This window comes from Leuresthes tenuis, unplaced genomic scaffold (assembly GCF_036924035.1).
Source record: "Leuresthes tenuis unplaced genomic scaffold, fLeuTen1.0.hap1 SCAF_7, whole genome shotgun sequence".
Taxonomy (NCBI): Eukaryota; Metazoa; Chordata; class Actinopteri; order Atheriniformes; family Atherinopsidae; genus Leuresthes; species Leuresthes tenuis.
In genome coordinates, this window is record NW_027325361.1 from 6776104 (window position 1) to 6801019 (window position 24916).

The 24916-nt window shown below is 38.0% G+C and overlaps 2 protein-coding genes across 16 annotated transcripts in view; one reads left to right on the forward strand and one right to left on the reverse strand.

The window, feature by feature from the left end:
* Positions 1-24916, forward strand: part of cp (ceruloplasmin) — a 442499-nt gene that overhangs the window by 301569 nt on the left and 116014 nt on the right. The window lies entirely within an intron of this gene.
* Positions 1960-24916, reverse strand: part of lrrc7 (leucine rich repeat containing 7) — a 118352-nt gene continuing 95395 nt past the window's right edge. For 5 of the 15 annotated variants that reach the window (XM_072389027.1, XM_072389026.1, XM_072389025.1 and 2 more), the window contains 14 exons: positions 22414-22627; positions 20446-20952; positions 19642-19866; positions 19331-19559; positions 18764-19114; positions 17864-18109; positions 16807-17019; positions 14714-14881; positions 13162-13281; positions 12646-12856; positions 12190-12446; positions 11284-11376; positions 7401-7475; positions 1960-5465 (listed from right to left, as the gene is read on the reverse strand). In XM_072389027.1, coding sequence (XP_072245128.1) covers positions 5355-5465; positions 7401-7475; positions 11284-11376; positions 12190-12446; positions 12646-12856; positions 13162-13281; positions 14714-14881; positions 16807-17019; positions 17864-18109; positions 18764-19114; positions 19331-19559; positions 19642-19866; positions 20446-20952; positions 22414-22627 — 3020 coding nt within the window. In that variant the 3' untranslated portion in view covers positions 1960-5354. Of the gene's footprint in view, positions 5724-6765; positions 7476-11283; positions 11377-12189; positions 12447-12645; positions 12857-13161; positions 13282-14713; positions 14882-16806; positions 17020-17863; positions 18110-18763; positions 19115-19330; positions 19560-19641; positions 19867-20445; positions 20953-22413; positions 22628-24916 lie in introns of those variants that run through there. The other 10 variants (XM_072389038.1, XM_072389033.1, XM_072389031.1 and 7 more) reach the window with 9 other exon arrangements.

Here is a 24916-nt window from a genome sequence, read left to right on the forward strand (position 1 = left end):
GTTAGAGGGTCAGTATACATCTTTTGTGCAGACCGCCATGATTGTACAAAGACAAAATTGCAAGAGTGAAGTTCTTGCATGTTGGACATATACTGTTATGTCTGTGTCTGCCTGCAGGCTAGACAGTGGAGCAGTTGTAGCATCACTTCATCAGCTTAACACACAAATGCAGGGAGCAGCTGAATGCAGGTCATAGTCTCTGGTATTGTTATTGATCTGGTCACAAGAGCTTATTGACTGTTTTGGTGGGTGCACAAAAAAGTCAGTTGCTGTGTATTTCTTACACAGACAAACACTCACTCTGATTCCAGCATAATATATGAATCAATGTGGGTAGATATTCATGCATGAATGTGTGAGTGGGTTGGTCACTCAGCAAATAAAACTCTTTTTTGTACAGTATCTAAAAGGCGGAGTAAAGAGGAGAGGAAACAAAAGGATGTTATTCGTTTGTGTGTCTCTGTGTGCGCACATGTGATGTTAAGTGCTATTGTTTATTGTCGGCCTGTTTCAAAGTAACGGTTGTTCTACAGAGGGCACTGACAGCAGGAGAACAGTGGAGCATGGTACAATTAGGTACAGAGTAAAAGGAAAAAAAATGTTAGTGATATCTTTGTCATTGTAATGAAAGCGTCTTATTATATGCTGCAGCAGAGTGGTAAATTAACAGTAGAAGTGTCTGATACCTATTAGTAATAATCCAGTTATGGGAATAGTTCTGCATGAAGTCTTGTTTGAATAAAGGTACAGATGGAGCATGGGCATAGTGTGCTTAAAAACTATTCACTCTGCAGAAAAGATTATCTATGAGAATGCTACATATTTATCATTTGTATGTAATCACTGCTGTAATCACTGCCACAAGAGGAACTTTTCTACCTGAAAGACCAGACTGTCTGTTTTGACACTGCTGTGATAATTGATTATTTGCAATGTACGTTCATCTTCTACATGTTTGGGTGTCTGCACTGACATTTCACCCATTTTGCGTATTCATGTGGAAAACTTTTGTTGTAATCTCAGCTAAAGCACAGCATGTACTTTCGGAGAGGGCTTAGAATCCATGCTGAGGGTAGTAAAATCTTTTTGTTTTCTGAAATTGTTAAAAGTCTAAGCTCAAACATCTTTTTCAAACAGCCATGAACATTAGGAAATATTAAAGAATAAGAAAGAAAAGATATATATATGGATATATCTATGTATGTTTTATATGTATATACACAAATACACACACACATACATATATATAAGTTTACACATCTGTTTGGAGACCTCTGCATTGTGTGACTGATGCTATGGAAATGATTACTGGATTGGATGGTTTTGCTGTCCATGGATGAATGAGCTCCAGTTCACTTTCCAGATTTAATTTTTATTTTTTTTCCCCCAAATCATTAATGTAGCAGTTTATTCTAAATTGTACCACCTGCCTAACATTGAGTAGGTTCTCCTCATGTAGTCTGGGTGTGGACAAAGAACATCTAATGGGAGTCCTGGAGTGTCTAGCACTGGAACTTCAGTAACAGATCCTTGAGAACCTGTGTTGGTTGTGGGGTGAGGACATTTTGACTTGCTTTTCACAGATTCCATCAGATCCAATCAAATCCAAGGACAATGGTATCTAGAAAGTTTCAAGGACAGGTGCACCCTTTATAGTCCAAGTTTTTTGAGTGCTTCCTATGTAGTTTTGCTGGAATCACTGCTGTCCTGCTTTTGTATGTGAGGGTGTGACTGTAACACTTTTTTTTTTTTGGTGGCAAGTGCCAAAGTAACATCAATGTAACATTGCACTGTAAAAAAAAAACAAAAAGAAAAAAAATATGAACATTGTCACTCACTTTATCTGACTTTGAGTTAATTAGCATATGAGCTGAGTGAGAAAAACTTGTAAGATTTATAATTTATTAAAAATCTTACAAACTTGTCTTTACTGGCTAGGTTTTGTGTCTTTTGGGTCTATGAGGCAGCTTCAGTATCAGATAAACTATCCCTTTGTGATCCAATGCTCAGATAAGAGCCAAGAAAAGATGAGATGAACGGATCAAGAGGGATGAAGAGTAGTCCAGGCTGTTAAACTAATGGACAGAGAGACAAAGGAGCATCTGTTGAGATGACGAGAGGCTCTGGTGAGCTAAATCCACAGGAAAGCAGACATGATTCTCATCTTTTTTCCTCATTCCGTTATTTTAGTTTTCTTTTGCATCCTCTCCTTGCTTCATCTCTTCATCACAGCTTTCATCAGTCTCTTACTTCCCCTTTTCATATGGTCTTTGCTCTTCTTTTTCCTTTCTCACCCCTTCATCCTTCCATCTGTTTCTTTTCCTGTCTTCCATTTTTGTACTTCCTTTCACCCCATTTGTCTTCTGTCATTTGTTTTCTTGTCCCTCTCCTTTCCACCTCCCGCTTCTTTTTCAACAAAAATATGGATAGAAGGTGAGAAAGAGAAATGTCATATTCTGCCTTCCGCCAAAAGTCCAAGTGCAATGCACCAGAGAAAGCAAACATTACCAATAGTGACATTTTTATTATTTGTACAATAGAGACTTTAATACATTATTCAAAACACTTCTTATATACTGAAAAAATGGTACGTCCCAAAGCCCAAAATGGCTCCAGTATAGTTGCTGCACAGCATTTTTTCAATTTTATACATATATTATTTTTTTGTAAAAACTGTATCTTAAATAGTATTTACAGATAGCATCTGCAAAATGCATTCTAAACACATGATATATATTATATATACTTCAGCAATTACATTTCTCCGCATCAATACTCAAACTTAAAACTGGAAGGATTTCAACTTGCATGTGCAAATAAATAAATAAATAATTATTTTAAATTGTCACTAAAGTTTGCCCAACTTATAACTCGACAGCATTTCTCTCTTCAGAGGTCAAAGTACTTTTTGTCACACAACAAAAGAAGCAGCATTCAAATTGGGTAAGTGTAGGTACTGCAGAAAGCATGAGTACATTCACAATCAATATGAGTCATTTTAAATTGGATTTCATTCACAGCTTATGTACAATGAAACTGTCCTCATTTGTTCAGCTCTTATGTTGTTTAAACACATAGAAAATGTTTTTATATTCATATACATATATATATAATATATATTCGTATGACACAAATTCACAATTACAGTAGAAATACATTTTATACAGATTTGGATAGTACATGTGGTCTCCGAGTCATACTGTGCGTACTCTCATCCATAACTTTGTTACAAGTGTCTTTATAAAATATCACAATTTTTGAGCAAAGCTAAGGTATATCAATATATTTAGAAATAATTACCTGAAACATGTAGTAAAAAATAATTATAATATCAAACTTTTCTCTGTTTTCATCATAATATCTTTGATATTTCAAACTCTAAATAGGGATGGGTGGATACCTGTAGTTCACTCTCTCAACCACAGAATTAAACTGTGCCATTTTGTGTCCTTAGTGCTGAAATAATGGAAGTCTAGAGTTCATTAGGAGAGTTGATACAAAATGGGCACATGATGTCAAGTAAAAGCAAAGGACAGTGAAGGATGTTATTTCGCTCTGAGTAAAACATCAGGTTTTATAAATAACAGAACATAACTCACTGCCATGAAAAGTCTTTAAGACGAGTCTTGCATTTACACAAATAAATCAAATAAACCTTCTTGATTTTATCTGTTGTTACTTCTGTCAAATCGATACAGTTTCTCCAGTGTGACCATCAGTCATCAGGCCAGAAACTTCCCATATCATCGAAGTCTCTACATTTGAGTACATACTTCTTTTTTCTGCTTTGTTAAATGTCTAACCTCAAATGTAATGCCACTCTTTCCGCGCCAACAGTTAAATAAGTTTCCTGACTCACTAAAACCATGTTTCTACCCTCACAACGCAGACTAAAACTGAGCCACAAAGAGGCAAAATCTTTATATTTTGAACCCGGATAAACAAAATCAAGAAATGGTAGAGGATCTACATGGTACAAAGCATCAGAAACTAGATTCTTGAAGAGTTAGGAGATGTCTAAAGGCTGGTTGTCACTGAATTAAATTAATTACTCCAGTGTAATGAAAGCAAGCTGTCATACTAATCATACAATGCCTAGAAAGACATTTTGTGACTGCTGTGAGATCAGCAGAAGACAGGACTTCAGAAGATGGCACAGAAATTATTACTGGTGTTCATTCGGGGTGTGACTGGCTTTAAAATAGATTTGTATTCTATAACCAGGCAGATATATAGAGTGGGTGTCATCATACAACAGTGCACAGGGCACACCGATTCAGAAGTGTTGTGATGTGTGGGGGCACAGAGGTTTTTATATGTATTTGCCTGTTAGTTCATGTGCATGGCAGTATGTGTGTAAACATTAGCATGACTTGCTCGATAGATGGCACTGCAGGACAAGTTAGGCTCTGCTGAGAGGCTCAATGAGCTGAGCCTCAGAAAATATTGCTTTAGCTTTTTTCAATGCAGCTGTGCAAGCAACAAGGTTTTCAAACATAAAAGTAGCAATGATGAAATATGAAAAGTGTTTTCTATACAGATAAAATAGTGGTATACTTTGGAAAATCATCCATTTGGAGAAATGATCCCTGTACGTTCACAGGGGAGAATCCAGAATATAGTTTATCAACAATAATCATAAACTTTTAGAGCTTTCTGTTCAGGCCCTACTGAGAGTGCTGCTATGGAAAACTGAGCCTCTATATATGTACACAAGGCAGAAAGTCTTAAGTTCTCGATTTCTGTACACTGGAGGAAAAAATTAACCTACAGAACAGAACAAAAGACCGTCAGAAGAATACAAAATGGGACATTAAAAAAAAAGTATAACAAAAAGGAAAATAAAGGATAAAAACTGAAACAAGAATATAAAATGGCCAAAAAACAGGAATACAATGAAGAAGAGGGAAGGTGAACAAAGGTGCTACACATACAAATAATTTAAAATCCAGAACAGACAGCAAAAAAGGCAGTGGGGAAAAGCAAAAATACCCCAAACAACAAAAACAAACTAATAAGACTGAGTAACCACAAAATCCAAACTGCAGCAGCCCTGTAGGAACTCAAAAGGATTGAGCCACTCATGGTCCGTCCAGCCATCGATCAGGTCCCTGACCTCAAGTAGACAGAGGAGCCGATATGTTTCCTATGGTACATTTGGCACTGGTATTTGCCTTTGGTCCAGCAATAGGCAAATAAATGTCTGTGTGTTCCTCTAAAAATGTAAAAAAGGCGGCTCATATTTCAGTTCCACAAGCCTCCAGTGGAGAGCAGGTGGGGTGGCATTAGATGGCGATGAGTAGAGAAGAGAAGCGATGTTGTATTTGTTCGTTTTAAAAAAAAAAAAACTATTTCTAGCGCGTGCTGCTGTCTCTCAGAACCATCAAGTCCACCGTCCGTGGGAAACTCTTCAGCAGAGAGACGGCTGTCTCGTGCTCCATGTGTAAAAAACTATGTCCATTAGCCTGCAAGGCAAACACGCAGCACAGTCAACAGCATGTGTGTGTGTGTGTGCATGTATGTGTGCTGCAGTTTTTCCAAACACATGTCTATGTGTGAGTGTTTGTGGAAGGATGGAGGGTCACTGCCATCATTATCTCAGTAACACATCACTGTTGGGGAAAAGAGAGAGAAGAGGAGGAGCTACACAGTCATGCTGTAGAAAGAGAACGGGTAAAGACAAAAAGGGCTTTTAGATGAGTTCATCCAGCTAAACTGTACATCTGTGGAGAGAATATGGAGGGGAACAGAGGGGGGAGGAAAATATGTAAGATATGAGACATGAAGGAGGGTAAATCTATTACTATAAAGCACTAAGATCTCATGTTGACAGACATGACTTTCCTGTCAGTTCAGGTTATGTTTCTAATCTTTCAAATATCCAGAAAATGCTAAGAGGGAGAGATTTTTACTTTCTGCAATTTTGTGTTCACTGATTAAATCTCACAGATTCACTGGGAGTTATTAAAATACTGGTGTTGAAACAGTGAAAAAAACCTGCATGTATCAAGACGTTATTTTATGTACGTTTTCTTATAATCCAGCCACATTTTTTCCTTACATTTACCAACCTAGTTATTCAAAGAATAACATACTCCTCAGTCAACCATAACGCAAATTGCAGCATTCAGTTAAATTCTGTGTTTAGGACATTTTGAAAGTTGTGTATATAAAGCACAGTTAGTATTGTCAGGGTTTATATACATATTAGTGGGAAAAAAGAAAGAAATAATGCTAATAATAAAAGCAAGACAGGATTATGGTCTAATTATGGAGAAAAGGCTTGTGCTATTTGCTCAAAAACATAGGTTTCAGTGCTGTGTTGTGGAATAGGTGTAATTAAGTAATTACTTAAGATTCAATGATGCTCTTTGTAGAAAATAATGAAACCCCACTTGTTAGGAGATGTAGAAACACCTTAGGATACACACTGTACTTGAAATAAGCCTCACAAACGTTAATAACTATTCTATAGTCAAGAATAGATGTTTATCAACAGTCAAAGCCACATTATGGTCTATTGAAACTATAAACTAAAAGCAAGACAGCTTATGTTTTACACAGTTTCACCCTCAGAGCTGACTGGACAGGGAGCATTCTGCTAATAGTGGGACTTGGTGATATCAGACAGACGAAAAGTTTTAGTTTACAAGAATGTTCACATACAAACTGAATGCTTAATATTCACTTGAATATTCTTTTTTCTGCTCGATTGAATTATTTTTCTAACTGGCATTTGGAAAGTTCTGACAGTGGGAATATGCACTAGACGGATTTCACCTCAGTTGTATAGGCATTACTAAGTTAATTTATTTAATCTTTTTTTTTTAATGATAGATGTCCACTTTATGTCGTCTTATATCTATCTGGTACCTATATGCAGTGAGTATTGTTTAGCCGAAGCGCCTCCAAACTGTAAACAGCATCAAATGAAAGGCGACTTGTCTGCATTGCATTATGCATTTTACTAAGAATAATAATGCAGTACAAAATCAAACACTGTTTAAGGCTTCTAAAATATTTCTGATCTTTTGCTCAAAGGTTCATGGGTGTCATCAGCTGATGATGAAAGAAAGTGTGGGGGAGCAGAGGGGAGAGGCGGTGGTTCATGCCAAATTTCTAGATGGTACACACAGCAGCAGCATATAAAGAGGGGAAATGTTAAAAGTATTTTGCACTCTTTGGTAGCAAACAGTGTGTTGATTTGTGAACAAAAACAGAGCTGCAGTTGAATAACTAGTTGCACCTTACAATTGTCAGGCAAACTGTACTTGATGGACATTAAAAGATGCTCTATTTCGTCCTGCTGAATGCCCTGCCTCAATCATTTCAAAAGATTATAGAGGATGGAGGATGGTACTGATAGTGGTCCATTTGATCATGAGTGGGAGGGTGTTTACCTGCAGTATCTTGTCTCCGGGCTGCAGGGCAGAGGCAGCAGGCCCATCATGCTGTACCCTAGTAACAAAGATACCCTATAAGTCAAAATGATACACCGTTAGGACAACACAGGGACACGATGGTTTAGAATCTTTGCCTTTCTCATGCTCAACGTAATATCCAACCCCACCCCCACAAAATAAAAAAATAAATCACATTTCTGCCACAAATGTTGTTGAGTTCTCAATTTAGAGATGAATACAAATTATTCAAAAGTCAAGCTGAAAACAAAACTGCTAATAATTCATTACGACACAACATTAGTATTTCCTGTTTACTTACAATTAGTGACAATTTTTTAAATTTCCAATAATTTTTTTCTCCCAAAAATTGTTTATGAGCTAATTTTATTGATAAGGATTTGGCACGGGATAGACACAGGATCAGAATGACAGAAATATAGATATACACTAAGTATTTAAGAAATATCAGGGTGAGAAGTTTGGGAAATAGGTAGGTAGCAGGAAGGGCAGAAGAAATCTAGTCCCCCATATTTTCCCTCAATAAACCCAAGGCAGAGATTGTAAAAACACCAACATCTTTTCATTGAGAGCTGAAAGATGTTTTTGAACATAGAAAGTGTTGGACAATGTGGCTGTGTCGACTCAACATAGTTCAGCACATGTTGCTTATATGTTGAACATACAATAGTGAGCTAAACAGATAAATGTGCCATAAAGAAATGACACTGGTTAACCAAGAACAACATGACGTTGTAGTGAGAGTGCAGCAGCACCTACACACTACAATCTGTGAGTGAATGCAGCAACAAACACATATACTGCAAGGTAGAGGTATTAGTTACGTTGCTATATGTGGCAACATTGACACTACTACAGTGAGTCTCATACATGAATACAGTAGAATAATTTGATAAACTGCCCACAAAGTGTTTAGTTTATGGCATTCAAAGCTGTGCAGATATGCAGTCATGTCATTATTTTTCTGTGGTCAGTTGAGTGTTCTTGTCAAATCTCATATGGGACTCACTGTACATTACAAATTAATTTGTTAGCAGCTGAAACAGTGTAGCATTAGTCAAAACCAAAGAACAGTTACACACTGTAAAGTGGTTGCACACAAAGCCGCAGCAGTGTGCAAAAACATTCCATCTACAAAATGTTGGATAAAATCTGCCAAATTTTGAGGTGAGGATGTAGTTTTTGCAGCTCATACAAATGTTTACCTCCAAAAGATGAAACTGGTGAATATATACCACTATATATCAGTGGCAGCTTGGTGTGCAACAACAATAGCTAACAAAAGCAGGTACAGAAAATTAAATTTAAAATGTTTGCGACCTAGATTTTACAAAACAACAACTACAAAAAAATCCATGTTCTGATCCTTAAAACCCAAAACTTCAATTCTTAAACTGGGCCGAAGAAACTAACACATCAAAGCCATGAATGTCAGTTCAGTCCATACAATAACTTAGTCTGTGACGTTTCTCACTGAGTCCTAATTAGTTAGAAGTGAAACTGATCCAGTGGCTTAGAGGGTTTCATTTAGTATTTTATGTCAATCCTAGAAGATTATTGTTCCTTTCAGGCACAAGATAATGACTTCTGGAAGGTTCTACAAAGATAATCAAAAGGGACGAACAAAGGAAACTTAAACTTAGCAACTCTTCAAAAACTTTGTTAGTACTGTATGACTGGTTCTTAGATTTTGACAGAATGTCTTAGTGTTTACATACAAAAAAATACACAGTTTTAATAATAACAAGAACAATAATAAGACATCTTCTTAACAATTTTTTACAGGTGTTATAAGATTAACAAGCTAAGCATTAAAAAAGGTATTTTGTATCTTTTAAGCCAGTTTGCAGATGCTGTAACTGTAACCACATCATACGGATCATAATTAATTGCCTTAAACATGTATGTGTATATCAAGCTAAAAGTGCCAATAACAAACTGACCACTGGAGAGAGCCACTGCACGGTGGAAAAGCCATGGCTGTAGTATTGTCTGCTCTGATGATCAAAAAATTTAGTTGCCAAGCTGTTATCAAACAAAGACCTTTTTCAGCTTTTAAGACTCAAGCTCAGTTAGGCCTTGCAGTGTCCTCTAAGACCAAATTAATCGCAGACAAATTTGTGTACAAGGTTAGACACACCCAGATAAGTTGTTATATATAAGTCAGAAAGATGATCAAACCACAAGTAAAGGCACCTGCAATAATCTGAGCTAAAACTGCTGATAAATCAGCCGTAAGATTACTACCACAGGTAAGACATGAGAGCCATAGATAACCATTTTAAATAGAGATTTCACATGCGTTTGGAAGAGTCAGAACAGGAAACCCGTTTTAACAACAGAAGAAAATAGCTGCTGCTGCTGGCACTGTAATTTCAACAGAATCAAATATTCTCCATCCAATCCAATGTAATCGTTTGAGGCCTAATAGGTAGGGTCTGAGATGTGAAAAGCGGACATACAACATTGCAATGTTCTAAAGTGAACTCTATGTTTCATTTTAAAACATTTGGGTTTAAACTTTTCATCGTTTAAACCCAAATGTTGACTCTGTGATGCGTTAGATGACATCACTGCAGATACCCAAATGATCAGCCATGAGTCACCTTCACTGTTTACCAGCCACTGCAGTATGTGACAAGAAACATTTTAATCCAAGGCAAAACATCCGTGTTCCACATTCTCCATATTCTCTACATTAACATTATATGTGTATATATATATATATATATATATATATATATATATATACATAACAAGCCCATTAATCATCTCTTATATACTGCATGTATAATGTAATTACCTTACAAACTGCTGTTTTTTGTTAGCAAAATCTTTAGAAAAACTGCTTTTCTGCATTGAATCCATCTGCTGTCTCTTTAACATAGCATTAATAATGGACAAATTGCAGCTTGTGCAAGCCTTACGTATATAAGATATGAACGATAAAATAACTGCACAAGTCAGCAACTGTATCACCAGTTGTCCGCATAAAACTCAAAGTTAAATGATGAATTGACAGTTTCTGTGTGATCAGCCCAAACCCCCACTAAAACATCACAATTTGTCACATGGGCTGTATGGAGGCTGCATGTTTAAATAACTCTTTGTCTTTTAAGTTTCTTTTAATAGATCTGCTGTCTCGTCGGTTTCTCAGTTACTCAGAATAACAGTTAAATCTGTCATACGTTCCATCCCTACATCAAAGTGTTGAACATCTAATGTCCCAGGCTAACAGCCTTCTTAAAATAGCAGCCAGAACACTGTGAGCAGCCTTGCTCCTTTAGACTGACTATAGCAGCTTGTTTCTAGGACAGACTTCCTTGTACATCAGGCCTCGGGGATCTGCAGCCCCAGCAGGCTCTCAGTGCAGGCACACACTGACAAACTCAGTCAAACTCAGAAGTAAAAATGACAAGTTTGGCTTAAACTGTGATAAGCCAAGTATATACAGGAAGTATATCATCAAATACACAAGATACATGTATAAATAAGGCATCAAAGGTCTAAAAATGATACCAAGCCAGACTCAAGCATCTTCATCTGTACCTGCATTTCAGGTTTAGTTTTAAAATTATTTGATTATCACAGTCATCTGAGCAATGATATAATAAAGTCTAAGACAAATTAATCCCATTTTACCTTGAATTTCTTCACTAATTTAAGTACAACACCTTCAGCTTTGCTGCCGTTTTCCAACAGACTGATATATACTCAAAGTTAACCAAGTCAGCTGCTGCCCCGCAGACAGAGAGACAGATAGATAGACGAAACACTGCGGTAACGAGCAGCAGTTTCCATGGCAACGCTGAGGTAAAACCGAGGAGGCTTTGATTGGCTGGCGGGCCGGGTCAGGTCGTACCATGTCGGAAGGTTTGAAGGGGTTCCCCTGGCCACTGATGCCACCAGAGATACTGAAACCAAGACCAGGGTTCTTCTCTATTCTCACACACAGCTAAAGAGGGAGGTAGGAGAGGAAAAGAAAGAAAATGATAGACAACTAAAAGTGAAATACAAAGAGTGTGAAAATTGCTTCTCATGCAAAGAGTAAATAAACACGTGGAAGGGTGCTTTCATGTGCAGAGTAACACATTTTGGCTGCTATATTGGAAATCTTAATTTCTCTGACAGTGATAACATAGCCACAGTTATCCTTCTTTTCCTGTTTGGCATAATAAGAGCCATCTCATACTAGGAGGGGGAAAACTAAACCCCTGAGAAAGAACCGCTGATGAGGCTGGTGCAAATTTCTTCATGTTTCTAAACTGGTACAGTGATCTGTGAAATAGTTCACATTTAGAATGAAACTTCAGTGGCTTTTCTGGATCTGTCACAGAACAAACTGTTGCTGTCAGGTGGCTAAATCATACTTGGATGTCCTATGTAGCTCTATATGTTGTCCCCTTTAGTTGCTTGCTTTCTGTATTGATACTAACAAAGGCCATCAAAATCTGCTTGCCAACTTCGGCATTTCGTTTCACACCATCCTGCATCTTATTCAATAAATTTGGTAAAACCTAACTGTGCCTCTCTTTGCCAATTTAATTTGTTGCTTAATTAATTAAGAGCAGACAGATTAACTTTAACTTCAAGCAACACTTGGCAGAGTTTAGTGATAAATTAACCTGAAGGCAGTTTGCATTGTCAGGTAGCTGTATTCAGTCATATATGTATTTAGCTTTTCCAGCAAAAGTACAACTGCAAACATATTTCCAATATAGCATATGGCGTGGTTGCAGCAGGCAGACAGGTGCACAGACAGACATACCTGTTCCTGGAACCCATCTGTGCTCTTCTGGCCCTTAGTCTGCAACAGGCAGCGAGCGCTCTGTGGCCGTGGGTTGGTGTGGGTCATGACAACCTGGTTGCTATGGACCATGCCTTGGTTGCCATGGTACTGGGGGTTGGTAGAGGGCAAGGAGGACTGATGGGAGGTGTGGGGATTGTACTGGGGTTGGTTCCCAGATGGGGACAGGGCCATGGGCAGGCCACCACCAGAGTAAGCCTGGCCGGGAGAGGGAAGGGCTGTGTGGAAAAAAGAAGCTGGTAGCATCAGACAATAAAATGAGCCTTCCTATGACTGATTATTGTGGGGCTTTGAGAATCAAGTCTTTTTAAATTAAAGTGGTTCCACTTGTGCACATCCCTGTGAAAAATTCAAACTACAACAAAAATAAATCTGTTCATGCACAGACAAGTCTGTTTCAGCGTCATTTTCATTTACCTTGAGACATGTTGCCTTGGTACTGGCCTGGCCCACCAGAGGGAACCACTGACAGAGACATTCCTTGCTGGTATTGTCCCCCCTTGTTCATCATCCCATCATAACCCTGCTGCCCGACCACACGATGAGGTGTAGTGGCCGAGGAGGAAGAGGAGGAAGTGACAATCATGGTGTTGTGTGACTGGTGTGAAGGGTTGTGTGAATGTCCGCTCTGTGGAAAGAGGACAGGCAGTCAGAAACGTGGCATGACAAATTATTTTGCACATCGTCATGCACATATTTACGTCATGAGTGGGATTTTTAAGAGCATCACTTTATTTCTCTCTTGTAGATTTCAAGATTCCTACCAATAAAAACAGAGACTACTTTCAAACATCTTCAGCAAAGAAGCATCTCTTTAAAAAAATAACACTACAAAGTTAAGTCAATAGTATTCTATTTTTCTGTCTGTTGGAAGAGGGTTTAAAAGTGTCAGGAAACAGCAATGAGACACTTGACAGATGAGTCAGCTCTTACCTTTTTCATCAGGTTGTCAGGTGGGACGTCCCTCCTCCCAAGTGAATAAGGAGCCCACTGGTTGCTCCCTGATACCCCCTCCTGGTCATTATCCAGCATTGCAGCCTGCTGAGAGGGGGTCTGAGAGAGACAGAGAGGGCATTACAGAGAAGAAACATTTGCCTCTAGTTAAATTCAAATACCAGCCCTTGTCTGCTTGAGTTTTTGTGGGTTATATGAGATTCTGCTCTTTAAGAATGAACAAGGCTGGAAGAGTGTTGGAAGATATTTTCACTCAGGGTGAAGTAATGTTGTAGTGTGTTAACACAAGAAACATCAGTCAACATGGACAGATGACTGATTATTTATCAACTAAACAACCAACAGACGTTATATTGTCAATCAAATACTGTTTGGTGCATGTAACAATCAGTACCAAACATTAACTTTTTTTTATTTTTTATTTATTTAAACAATGTCCTGTCCATGTAAAATGTCCTACAAGTACCCAGTTGCATGAAAAAATAAAAATTTAATAGACTTTAAGTTCTGCTAATACCTGGCATTAACTTCCATCTTTAGTGATCCAACCACAAGTGAATAGTCTAAGTATGATCGCTCAGATCACATTCGGAGGTTCACAGGAATGCATATGGCCAGATTATTCAACCAGTGTAAATGTGAATCTGTTCTTAACCACATTGATGGAGTGCCTAGTCTTTTGGAGAGTCAAAGACACTTAAAAGGAGGTAGGAGAGAGTTGACAGCAGTGTTACCCCACGGACTTTAACACAAACAAACAAAATTAGAGTCCCATCCACCCAAACACTCTCCACTAAATTTTCCCTTATTTATGGTTAGACATAAAAATACATGGTTAGATTTAGATATTAATGCAAATAAGGTTAGAATTCAGGATAAAAACCAATAACACACGATTAGTGTGTAAATCTTGATAAAATACACAGTTACAGGTTGCATCGCATTGATCGAGTGCTTCCACACACAAAACAACAGACAACAAAAAAATGATCTTTTCACAATATCTGGGCCTTAATTGAGACACTATCCTGTTTAGGACATGTGGACAAACATGCCTTTTACACGTTTTCTTGTGAGACTGGGCAATTCATATTAACTGGAAAGTAGTAGAAAAGCGGAAGAAGCCTTTTTAGTTTAAACAAAATAGATCTCATGGAAATCCCTTATTAGGCTGAATATGATGTAGACAACAATGCCCAATAACTCTGTTGTGCTGGTAACCTTGAAATGTTTCGACTCAGCTATAAAAAGCCAACACCTTATATTGCTCTTTGTTTGCCACTGAACATAAGACGTAAATTTAGGTCCTGATGAGAAAGAGTTGTGGGATGTTAATAGCAAAACTGAGGTGCCTCATTTCAGGTTCCATGCTTAAAACAGTAAATGCGTTTATTTAAATGAATAGAATTATAATAAAAATAAAGTACAAACAAACAATAGGTTGTGATAGCCGTGGTATGAAGGGGCAATCCTATGTATGCAGTAATTACAGCAGTAACCAGGGGTTTATTGTCATCAGCGGAATACTCACAGCGTTGGCAGATGGAGGAGGAGGTAGTGGCAGCCAACGGCCAGCAGGGGGCTCATGCTTAGTGTTATTGTAAAGGTTAAAGTTCAAAGTGCTGCTGCGCCCCTGGCTGTGACCCCCGCCCTGACAGAGCATGCCCAGCGTGAGCGTGTTGTGCTTTAGGACACCACTCTGATTGGAGAAGACAACATCACACGACATGGGTGAATGAAGGGGAGGGGGGAGTAGGTGGAGCCAACACCGCGAGGCCAACACAGCTCCACAAACAAATCAACAAACAACAATAACACTGATAAAACAACAACAACAGTGCAGAGTTGCTGAAAGCACAGAGAAATGTTAGCTGCTGATCGGTCAGTACACACAGAACATTGTGTAATACAAGCAACAACAAGTGGATCATTTTATTCCAACATTTGTATTTAAGTTTTCAGATGAGTAACATTTATGGCTACTTCACCAAACATGTTGCCCAAAACCTAAATCATCTTGATACCCACTATGTTTTATGGTGAAATGCTCAACTTCTGTCTTTAAAAAGATTACATATTTTAGTGCTTTCTTTTAAAAATAATCTCAAATATCCAAGCCAAGTTTTATTTTTATTTTGGTGATAAAGTACTTGTGAAAGACAAAGAAGATCTTATAATGTATTTGCCAGTTATTTTCTAAAGCTTCTTAGCGAGTGTGTGTTCCAGATCGGATGGTCCTGTGTTTTGTTACCAGTGCAAAATAATTAGTTGACATTTTGTAAAAAAATGCTAAATTGCTTTCTAGCAGTGAGTCAAATGAAAGGATTAATAGCACTCTGATGTGTGTGGGGTAGATATGAAGCTGAAGGCAGGACACAGGAGCCCTGAAAACAAGGGTTAAAGGGCAGCTGTCCACACCAAGAACAAGAGTTACAATGATAACTATAACTAGACGATTGTAACTACTACTCCAGATCAAGTGTATGGCTGAGTTCCAACCACGGACATGATGTCAATGATAGCGGCAAACACTATCATTGTTTCAGATATCACCTTCAAAGCGGTTTGAATGATTGAAAAAAAAACAAAAAAAACAAATACACTGGCGTTATGTCCTCTATTCGGTGGCACTGCAGCGATAATCATTATAATTTATGTTCTCTATAAAATGCAAATAAAAAATGTCCCTGGTTGAAGTTTCTACCGCTGTTATGATGAAGAGAACACTTCACCCAGTCTTGTTTCTTAAATCAAGGAAAAAATTGCAAATAAAAGAAATTTCCTAAAACACCTCAATGATCTGAAGAATACCTGAAAGATAACTGCCCAAAACAACACAAGTTATTTAAAGTTACACTTTTAAAATATTTAAATAATCAAAACACCTCTTAACAGTTTGAGCTATTGGGTGGATTATTTCGTATTTGGACAGAGGCTGCATGGTATTTTTACCTGACTACATTGAGCTAATGGCTAATAGCTTTATATTTGTCATAATGACATGTGAGTAGTCTCTGCAGTATCTTATTATTCAGCCTCTCCCATGAAACACGTGTTTCCTAAATTGTCTTTCTACAGTATTACTGGAGACTAGTATCAATACAGATGCTATAAACCCTTGAAAAAATCTTTATCACCTTTAAAATGGTTGTGCTGGTGATTGTGAGGATCTTGTGTTTTTTTTTAAACAAGTGATGGTAATATGAACAAATGAAATCTTATATCAAATAAGTGCTTAAATTATAACAGATTTATTGCTCTTCGGAGATTTTTCAAAAAGCCACATTAAATCAGTAAACTGGAATTATCTTGGTGACTTTTCACTTGTTTCAAAAAGATTTTTATACACGCCACAAGATCTGATTGTATATATCACAATGACTTCACCGCATTGCATTTCAGGAAATGTGATTTTCACAGCACATATCCAGTGGTGGGTGTGCAGTAGGTCAGGCTGACACAGCGACAGTGTGAAGTGGACACACATGCAGCCAGACACGAATCTGGTCAACTTTACAACACAGACTTACAAAGATACAAACAGGGGGGGCTTCTGAATGCTCTGTGCTCGTGTGTGTATGTGTGCATTTGTTTCTTATGAGAGTCCGCATTGCATCGACATACCCTGTCCAATCGTTTGGCCTCTATGTGCCTGAGAAGTTGTTGCCTCCAGTCGGCAGGCATCTTGGAGGTGATGTCTTCTGGTTTTTGTGGTACGACAGGTCTTACTTTGATGGTGTCCTCGGATGGCTTTTCAGGACAGGTTGCTAGGGCGTAGTCAGGTGGCATCTTCTCCAGGAGGGCGGCCATGGTGGGTCGAGCTGACACAGGACGGGCCTGATATAAATGGAATTAATGAGAATGCATGGAAGAAAACCACAAACTAATGCACATACAATGCAACACCTGTATGGGTGGATGGGGTTATGGACCGTAGTCTAAAGGTGGTGAGAGGTCAAATACATTTTACTCCAACCTTAACTTTGAAGATTTCGCTAAATTTAGCAAGAATAAGATTATAGCCATACATTCTCTAAATAATTTCCCTAGTTTTTAGTTTACTTTATGTGTTCTGTTTCTACATGCTGAAAGGTGCCATAGGAAGTGATTAGGTCTATCTAATCAGTATAATGCTTGACACCTTTCTGTGACTATTTTGGGAACATTTGCCTTGAGACAAACTCAGAAAATCTCGAAGGGATTATTCGTGGAAAGAGGATTGCCTTCGGATCTGCAGTGTGGCAGAACACATTCGAACAACTCTGCTTAGTCTGATGGTGCAATAACTTCAACCCAGGTAATTGGTGGAAAACATAATGATGAAATTGTTGTAATCCCAAATCCAGATACCTCTCTGACAAAGTAGGAACATTTTTCTGTGTGTTCCAGGCATTTTTCATTTTGAGTCACTACCACAACCTTTGTGGGATCAGGGATCAGACTACGGTCTCTGACAGCTGTGAACAAGACAAGCCATTCACTGAGTGAAAAAGCAATTGGCAGATTAAGTATTGATCAAATAATAACAATTTCATGTAGGTTTAACAGTTTTTAACTGTAAAATGACTCACACATTAATAGAGAATTTTATGGAACTTTATGGAGAAAGAGTGTGATGAAAAAAAAAAACATTCACAGAATTTAATGTACAGCTTACATCAGGTATCACTGACAGTCTCACCTGAGATGCTCCGTAGGTCTCGGTACTGTAGCTCCTGGCAGATAAAGGGCGGCGCTGAGTCAGGCTCTTGGTCGGATAACCAATCATGGGCTTCTTCTGCTCCTGATATGTAGGATAGTCATCATCATAGCGACCATTTCTCTTGTTGTGTATCATCTGACTTTGGTTGTCGGCCATGTTGGCAAGAGCAGAGTGGTCCATGGGGCTGGAGTAGGCAAGAGCCCGACTGTAATGAGGGGGGTCCGCCTGAGGACAGGACAAACACCATGTAAAAAAAACAGTTCCTGTAGAAAACTAGTTTGTGTTATTCCTGTATTGAAATAGCACTGCTTCAACATAAAATAATCAATGCACTGGACCATTAAACGAAAGTGATAAAGTTTTTATTTTTATTTTTGTTTAGTTTGAAGTAGCCCCAAACACTCAAATGATTTAGAAAATCCCATCTTAAATTTGTTCCAGACTCAGATTGTGTCTTAACAAAATGAATGGAAGAAAATAAATTAAATGCACATTTAAAGAATTTAATAGAAAAACCATAATATAGGTCCATCAGTGAAACAGTAGTTATCTTTAATGAACTGATAACTACAGTTTCAAGTGTTTCGGATTTGTTTGGCATCAGTAATGATGATCATCTTTTAAAAACCAGAAAATCAGAGAAGCGTTAATTGTATTTCATATTTGTATGACGAGAGTCATGGTTTTGAAAGGGTAACAGGCCATTGGTATAAAAACAAAAATATTGTTTTACTTTAACAGATATTCATCAGCTTTATTGAATCATCGTGTGTTATGGTCATTATTCATTTCCATAATATGACTAATACATACAGTTTACACAGGCTACACATACATATGCAGTATATAAATTAGCATAATTATGCTACATGGCCCTACCTGCTGTCTGAACTGAGCCTCCTGCAGCGCCTCCTGTTGGGCTTCGTGAACTCTCCGAAATAAAGCAAGCTCTGTTGAGCTCACCAAAGAATCCGCTCTCCTCAGAAACCCTGGCCTGGACCGCTGTGTTGCCATTGGCTGCTGCTGATGACTGGGCAGGCCATCCTGGTTGATTGGTGATTGAGGGAAAGAAAACATTTCCAGTGGTGGATATGCACGATACCGAGGGCTCACTAGCTCTTTGGGTAGCGTCTTTCCTGGTTGATTCAAGTAGTCCAAAGCCTTTGAGGAGTGATTTACATAATCAGGTGTGTTAGGGAACAGAGGAGGGACACGACGATCCATGGTCACCTAATGGGTTAGAATGGTTACCAGTAAATCCATGTAAAGGTTTCAGGGATATCATTTTTATTTTGCAAAACTGTTACAACTTTGACTGCTTGGTTAATTGTGAGAATTTACCCTAAAAGTGCTGCATACTCCATTTAAAGTTGATAATGTATGTATACAAACACTTTTATATCACTGCATTTAACATAGAAAATAAATAAATAAATAAAACCGGACCTGGGGGTTGTAGTTCTGGTCAAAGTGATAAGCCTTGTGTGGAATGGCGGGCTTTTGGTTCTGTCCGGACTGGTTGTGGTTGCCAGCACCTGGAAAGCCCAACTCATCATCTAACATGGGGGCAGACTGAGACCGTGCCATGCTGGTCTGCTCCATAGAACAGGGCAGCTCTTGACGATCCAAACTAGTTTGCTGCTCAATGGATGAACTATAGCTTTCCATGGGAATGCTATAGAGAGATACAATTAATTAAGTCCAGTGTTTGACAAGACATACTTTTATTTCAATGTAAAAATAGGAGCAAAATATACCTGTAAACTTTGTATGAGCCGATGTCAATCTCATCTATGCTCTGCGACTTCTTAAACTTGGATCTGGTCTCTTTCATCATCGGGGACAGGCGGTCTGAGCTCTTACTCATCACCACAGTCACCTTGTTGCCCCCGCTGACACTGAGTTGATCTTTCCTGTTCTGGTCCACCTGATTGTTGTGGTACGTCCAGCTTCCAGGCAAAGGCCCAGAACCCTGTTCCAGTCTTGCAACAGAAAACAAGGAACTATAATTCAATGATGTAGATAAAGAGTTTACACATTTGAGTCTCAAAAAACAAAATCTGTATTTTAACAACAAAAACATGTTATCAGACCGAGCCATTTTAGTTTTACTCCATAATTCATGCGGTTTCTATTCATGAATAGCTGACAAAAAGAAAAAAGGTGTCCTGCAACATCAACAGAAGTATCAATTGCTTCAATATAAAGCAGTTAGACTACTCACAGACCACGATTGAATATAAAGCTAGACTGAAATTCAAGCACTTCATTATGACATTTGAATCTATCATTTATTCCAACACTATAAAACAAAAGTAAAATAACTCATTTTGTCCCCAAATTATTAATTTTACAATTACATGAATCAGAGAAAAATTGAATCTTAAAAAACTTACTTAAAGCAGAAAGTTATCTGCTGATCAACTCGCTGCTTCACATTAACTGCCAACATAGTTTAGCTTAAACCTTTAATAAATTTTGGTTATTTGTAAAATCGCTAATTATAGATGTATAAAAATTCATATTGGAGTGCTAAATTAAATGGATGTCCAGTCATATACCTTGAGTCTAAGTCTTTGCGATCAGGGTTTGGGCTAGAGGTGGGTGTCTGGTCCAGCTTTGATGGAAACGCAGTTCTGTCTTCCAGGGGACTTGGAGTCCTGGTCCAATTCTGCCAGGGGTTCTGGGAAGTAGGTCCAGAGGATTGTGGGTCATTATCTGGGGTGGAGCGTTGGTTGCTGTGGTAGGGGAGTGTCTGGGTGTCCAGTTCCAAGGGGACTCCTACAATTCGCTCTTGCCTGAGGAGGGGGCGGCGGCCGTGTGTCGACTGGCTCCGTGGTTTGGAGCCCAGTGGTGGGTTTCCCTGACTCGTATTAGATGACTGAGGGTCTAAAGGAGACTCCTCAGCATCAAAACCTGTGTTGTCATAATGAGGGGCCTCAGACCAATCAAAAGGCTCGCTGAGTGGACGCCTATCTCCACGCTGCTGCAGGGTCCCTGATGGAGGGGTCTCTCTCTGAGATAGCAGGGGCTTGGAGTCAATAGGCTTGGGGAATGACTGGGCAAGTCTACATAGACAGAAAATATTAAGCAATTATTACACAGTGAAGAATGAGAAAACGAGCTGGATTATTCTGAAATGCCATGCTAGATTAAGATGTGTTATATATCAACATATCATAGCCAGTGGGCACAGCAAAGCTTTCTCCATGTTTCTGATGGCCTTCTGCAACAACAAGTGGGCCAATGCACATGTTTGCTTAATTAATGTTTCTGAGAATATGAACAGAAAATATCAGTGCCATCAGTCCCCAACACTGCCAGTTTGCAAATACCACATTTTAGAGTATAAACTGTGATCTGTACCCAAAGCATGTGAAAGCATATCTTTAATGTCAAAAAATACCAAAACGAGATTTCACCCTGTAGGGGCTCCTCAGAACAAAAAAGGGAATGGGAAGAGTGAAGATGAGGAAATTAGTTTTAATGTCATTGGAGATTATGTTTTTAGTGAAGAAGCAAAGTGAATGTGTTTTGTTTGGAGGCTATGTAATCATAAGAAACATAAAAGTCAAATCATCAAGGTAGAGTTGACTGAGGACGGAAAAGGAAGGAATGATCTGAATATCTTTCTAACAGTTTTTTTCTTGACTGTTACATATTTTTCTGCTTCCAGTTTCAATTTTAGTCATGTTGGAATGCTGTATTTATTAATCAATAACCAATAAATCATTTTCATTTAAAAAAGTTATAGACAAAACTTACATTGAAATGACAGGTCAGAAAATGACTTTATTTCAGATTTATTTGACAAAAGAAGTTTTAAAAATTTTTTGCAAAGTTAATTATTTAAATCAAAAATAAAATTTCTCACAAATATATTCATCAAGAATATTTGTTTTCTCCTATGTGTTGATATTTAAAAAAATTGTCAGCTGATATATCACTGTCAGAATAAAATGAAATGTAATAAATATGGTTGGCGATCTAAGATGAAATGTTTGCTGTTGTTTCAAGCGACAACGTTTCTTATAGAAGTCAAAACAGATTTTGATATGAATTTTAATGCAATATGAAATTCCATGTATGTCAGCTTTCATCATAAGAGTGCTGCAACTAGAGTAATAACTTCAGCAGAAAAAAGAAATCTCTTTTTCTCTTTTCGCTTCTTCTTATGTATCTGCGTGGAACAAAAAAACTAAAAAAAAAACACTTTTTCATATCAATCTCCGAGTCTTGGACTCAGCAGGACTCTTTGAAGATGAGGAGAAGAGAGCTGAGAAAGAATATCTTTAACAGAAGTCTGCAGCATCCTAATGAGTCTCTTTGACCTTGATTGAGCATGCAGAGAGATGAGAAAGACAGAAAAATGGAGAAGGAGAGGATGGATGGGGCAATTGGATAGATAGATGAGATAGGTGGTAGATGGAGGAGACTGAAGTAGGGGTGGGATTGAAGGTGAAAAAAAGATGATGGATAGTTGAAGAGATGGGTGGTGAGGAAACTGAATATGAAGGAGGCATGTGTACCTATTTGTCCAGTGTGTCTGAGGAGCCTGGTCCTTGGTGGGGGCCGGCAGAGCAGGGGCGTGTTGGTGCGCGTGAGAATGTGTGTGTGAGTGTGTGTTGGCGGGTGGGTTGGAGGAGCCGGAGGACCCCTGCGATGGAGAATAGTCGGAGTAGGTGGCAGAGGAACCACTGTGGTTCAGACAGTGGAGTTTATCTACATCCTCGTCTGTAGACTCTGGACAGAGACAGACACAGAGAGACAAGCAGTTGTGTTCAATGAAAATGTCACAACCTCTTCCTACTGAAAACCTCTGGAACTACTGCTGTGAAGCTTTAAACATGGCTAAAAAATACTTGATTTAAAATCCAAGATTTAGTGCCTTTCCGCAGATATTCTCTAATGCATTCTGAAAAGACATTGTTTCTAAAGATAGCGATTTATGCTTACCTTAAGATAACTAAACCCACACTGAGTGAACTTATTCAGTCGTTTTAGTTTTTATGAACAGCTGAGTGGTTTGTGAATGTCTCAGACAGACCAAACGATTCAGTTTAACATCAGTCACAATAAAAAGAGCTTTTCTGCAGTCTAGTATTAGGGAACAATTCTAAACGGTGAAAGACAATACTTATTACATGACAAATTAAAGAAAAAGGACGATACTTGTATGACTTAAATTATTAAATTTGTCAATGTATCTTTTATGTGTATCTATATATCAACTTCCCTTTCAAACCAAACAGTTATACAATCACAAAACTAATCTAAATGTACAGGAAAACTGAAAATAATTATATTTGGCAAAGCTGACTGAATGGTGCAGAGAGCGTCCTTGGTCTGCTAATCTCTTACAGCCGACCTTAGACAAAAAATTTTTTTAAACAGCTCTCTCAAACTAAAATAGCAGATCAACAAAGTGCTCAAAATTGTATTCTTTCATTTGAGGATCTTCAGAAAGATGAAGCCTTTTCCTCCAAGGAATTAATAAAAAAAAGTAATCCATTTGTTCATCATGTCCCGGTTAGACTACTGCAACTCTCTGTATCATGGATTAGATCAGTTGTCTCTTCATCGCTTACAGCTTGCACAGAATGCAGCTGTTTGTATGTTGACAGGGAGGAGGCATGATCACATCGCTTTTGTGCTTTCTTTCCTTCACTTGCTTCCGGTTGGTTTCAGGATCCAGCTTAAGATTTTGTTAAATGTTTTGAAAGCCTGAAATGCTATGATTCCATTGTACTTGTCTGAGCTGCAACACCAACATGTTCCAGTTAGAGCACTGAGGTCATCAACCCAGCTCCTCTTAGGCTTTTTTTAGGCTCAAAACCAGGAATGAATGCCTTTTCAGTGAACCAGAGCTCCTAAATTTTGGAACAGTCTGCCTCTTCATATCACAGCTGCTCAAACACTGTTAGGTTTAAGTTTAAAACCCATTTCTTTGGCTTTTAAACACAGCTGGGGCCGCCATTTATTTTTAATCTTTTCCTATCTTTTTATTCAGTTTAATTGTATTTTTTTAATTTGTTTTCAGATTTTACAACACCTTGTGCAATTTGGGTTATCATGAATGTTCCAGTACTCAAGCAAAAAGCCCCAGAGCTCCAGCACAACATCATGTAGAATACTTTAAAATGGATGCTGAATTGTTTCATAGCTCATTTGTTCAGACAAAATGTAATATATTATGTTATTAGATTATCAGAGTTTTTGCTGCTGACTTCATGTTAGTAGAAAGGGAGCTTAATAGGAGATATTTTCAGGGCAAATGATGAAAATTCTGTTTCAGCTAAAAATTAAGTCTTAGATAAGGGCTTTTGTCTTTCAGTGAAGATACAAAACATCACATTTTTAAGTTCAGTTGTAGCACTTTCACAGCATGAAATTTTGGGATAAAAATCAGGAGTTATCTTTAAATCACTTTATAAATACAAGCGTTATTAAACCAGCAGGCTCACCATTTAATCCATTTTAAATCTTGACAAAATAAAACAAACAAAATGTTTAATTTACTTCACCAGGTCCACCACTGGAAATGCACATGCACCAGAATAGAAAATCTGTTTGAGCTTTAATCATTTTGCATTTTGTTCCCTAAAAAAGAAGCAGATTACAAGATGGAGCGCTGAATTAATAAGAACTACAGTTCATCATGGGGAAGAGATAATAAACTGTGACTTTCAGAAGATGTGATTAAAGCACTAAATTATTTAGGCCTAAACAGATTTTTGATTAGACATTAAAATTAGCTTTTTATTTTTATTTTTCCTCATATGAAGCTAAGACCTTCAGGGCAAAATATGTAAAACAGGACAAACTCACACTAATTTATCTACAGTCACTGTAGAAGTTCACAGCATCCCCCCTCTCTCTCTCTGTTATGCTGAAATTAATCTGTTTGCCACTGTGACTAATTAATGTACACTATTACAATAGACCCCATAGCTCTTTACAAAAGACCACGTTATATTACTGTATGCAGCCACATGTCTCCTGATAAGTAAATGTATGTTTGACTATATGTAT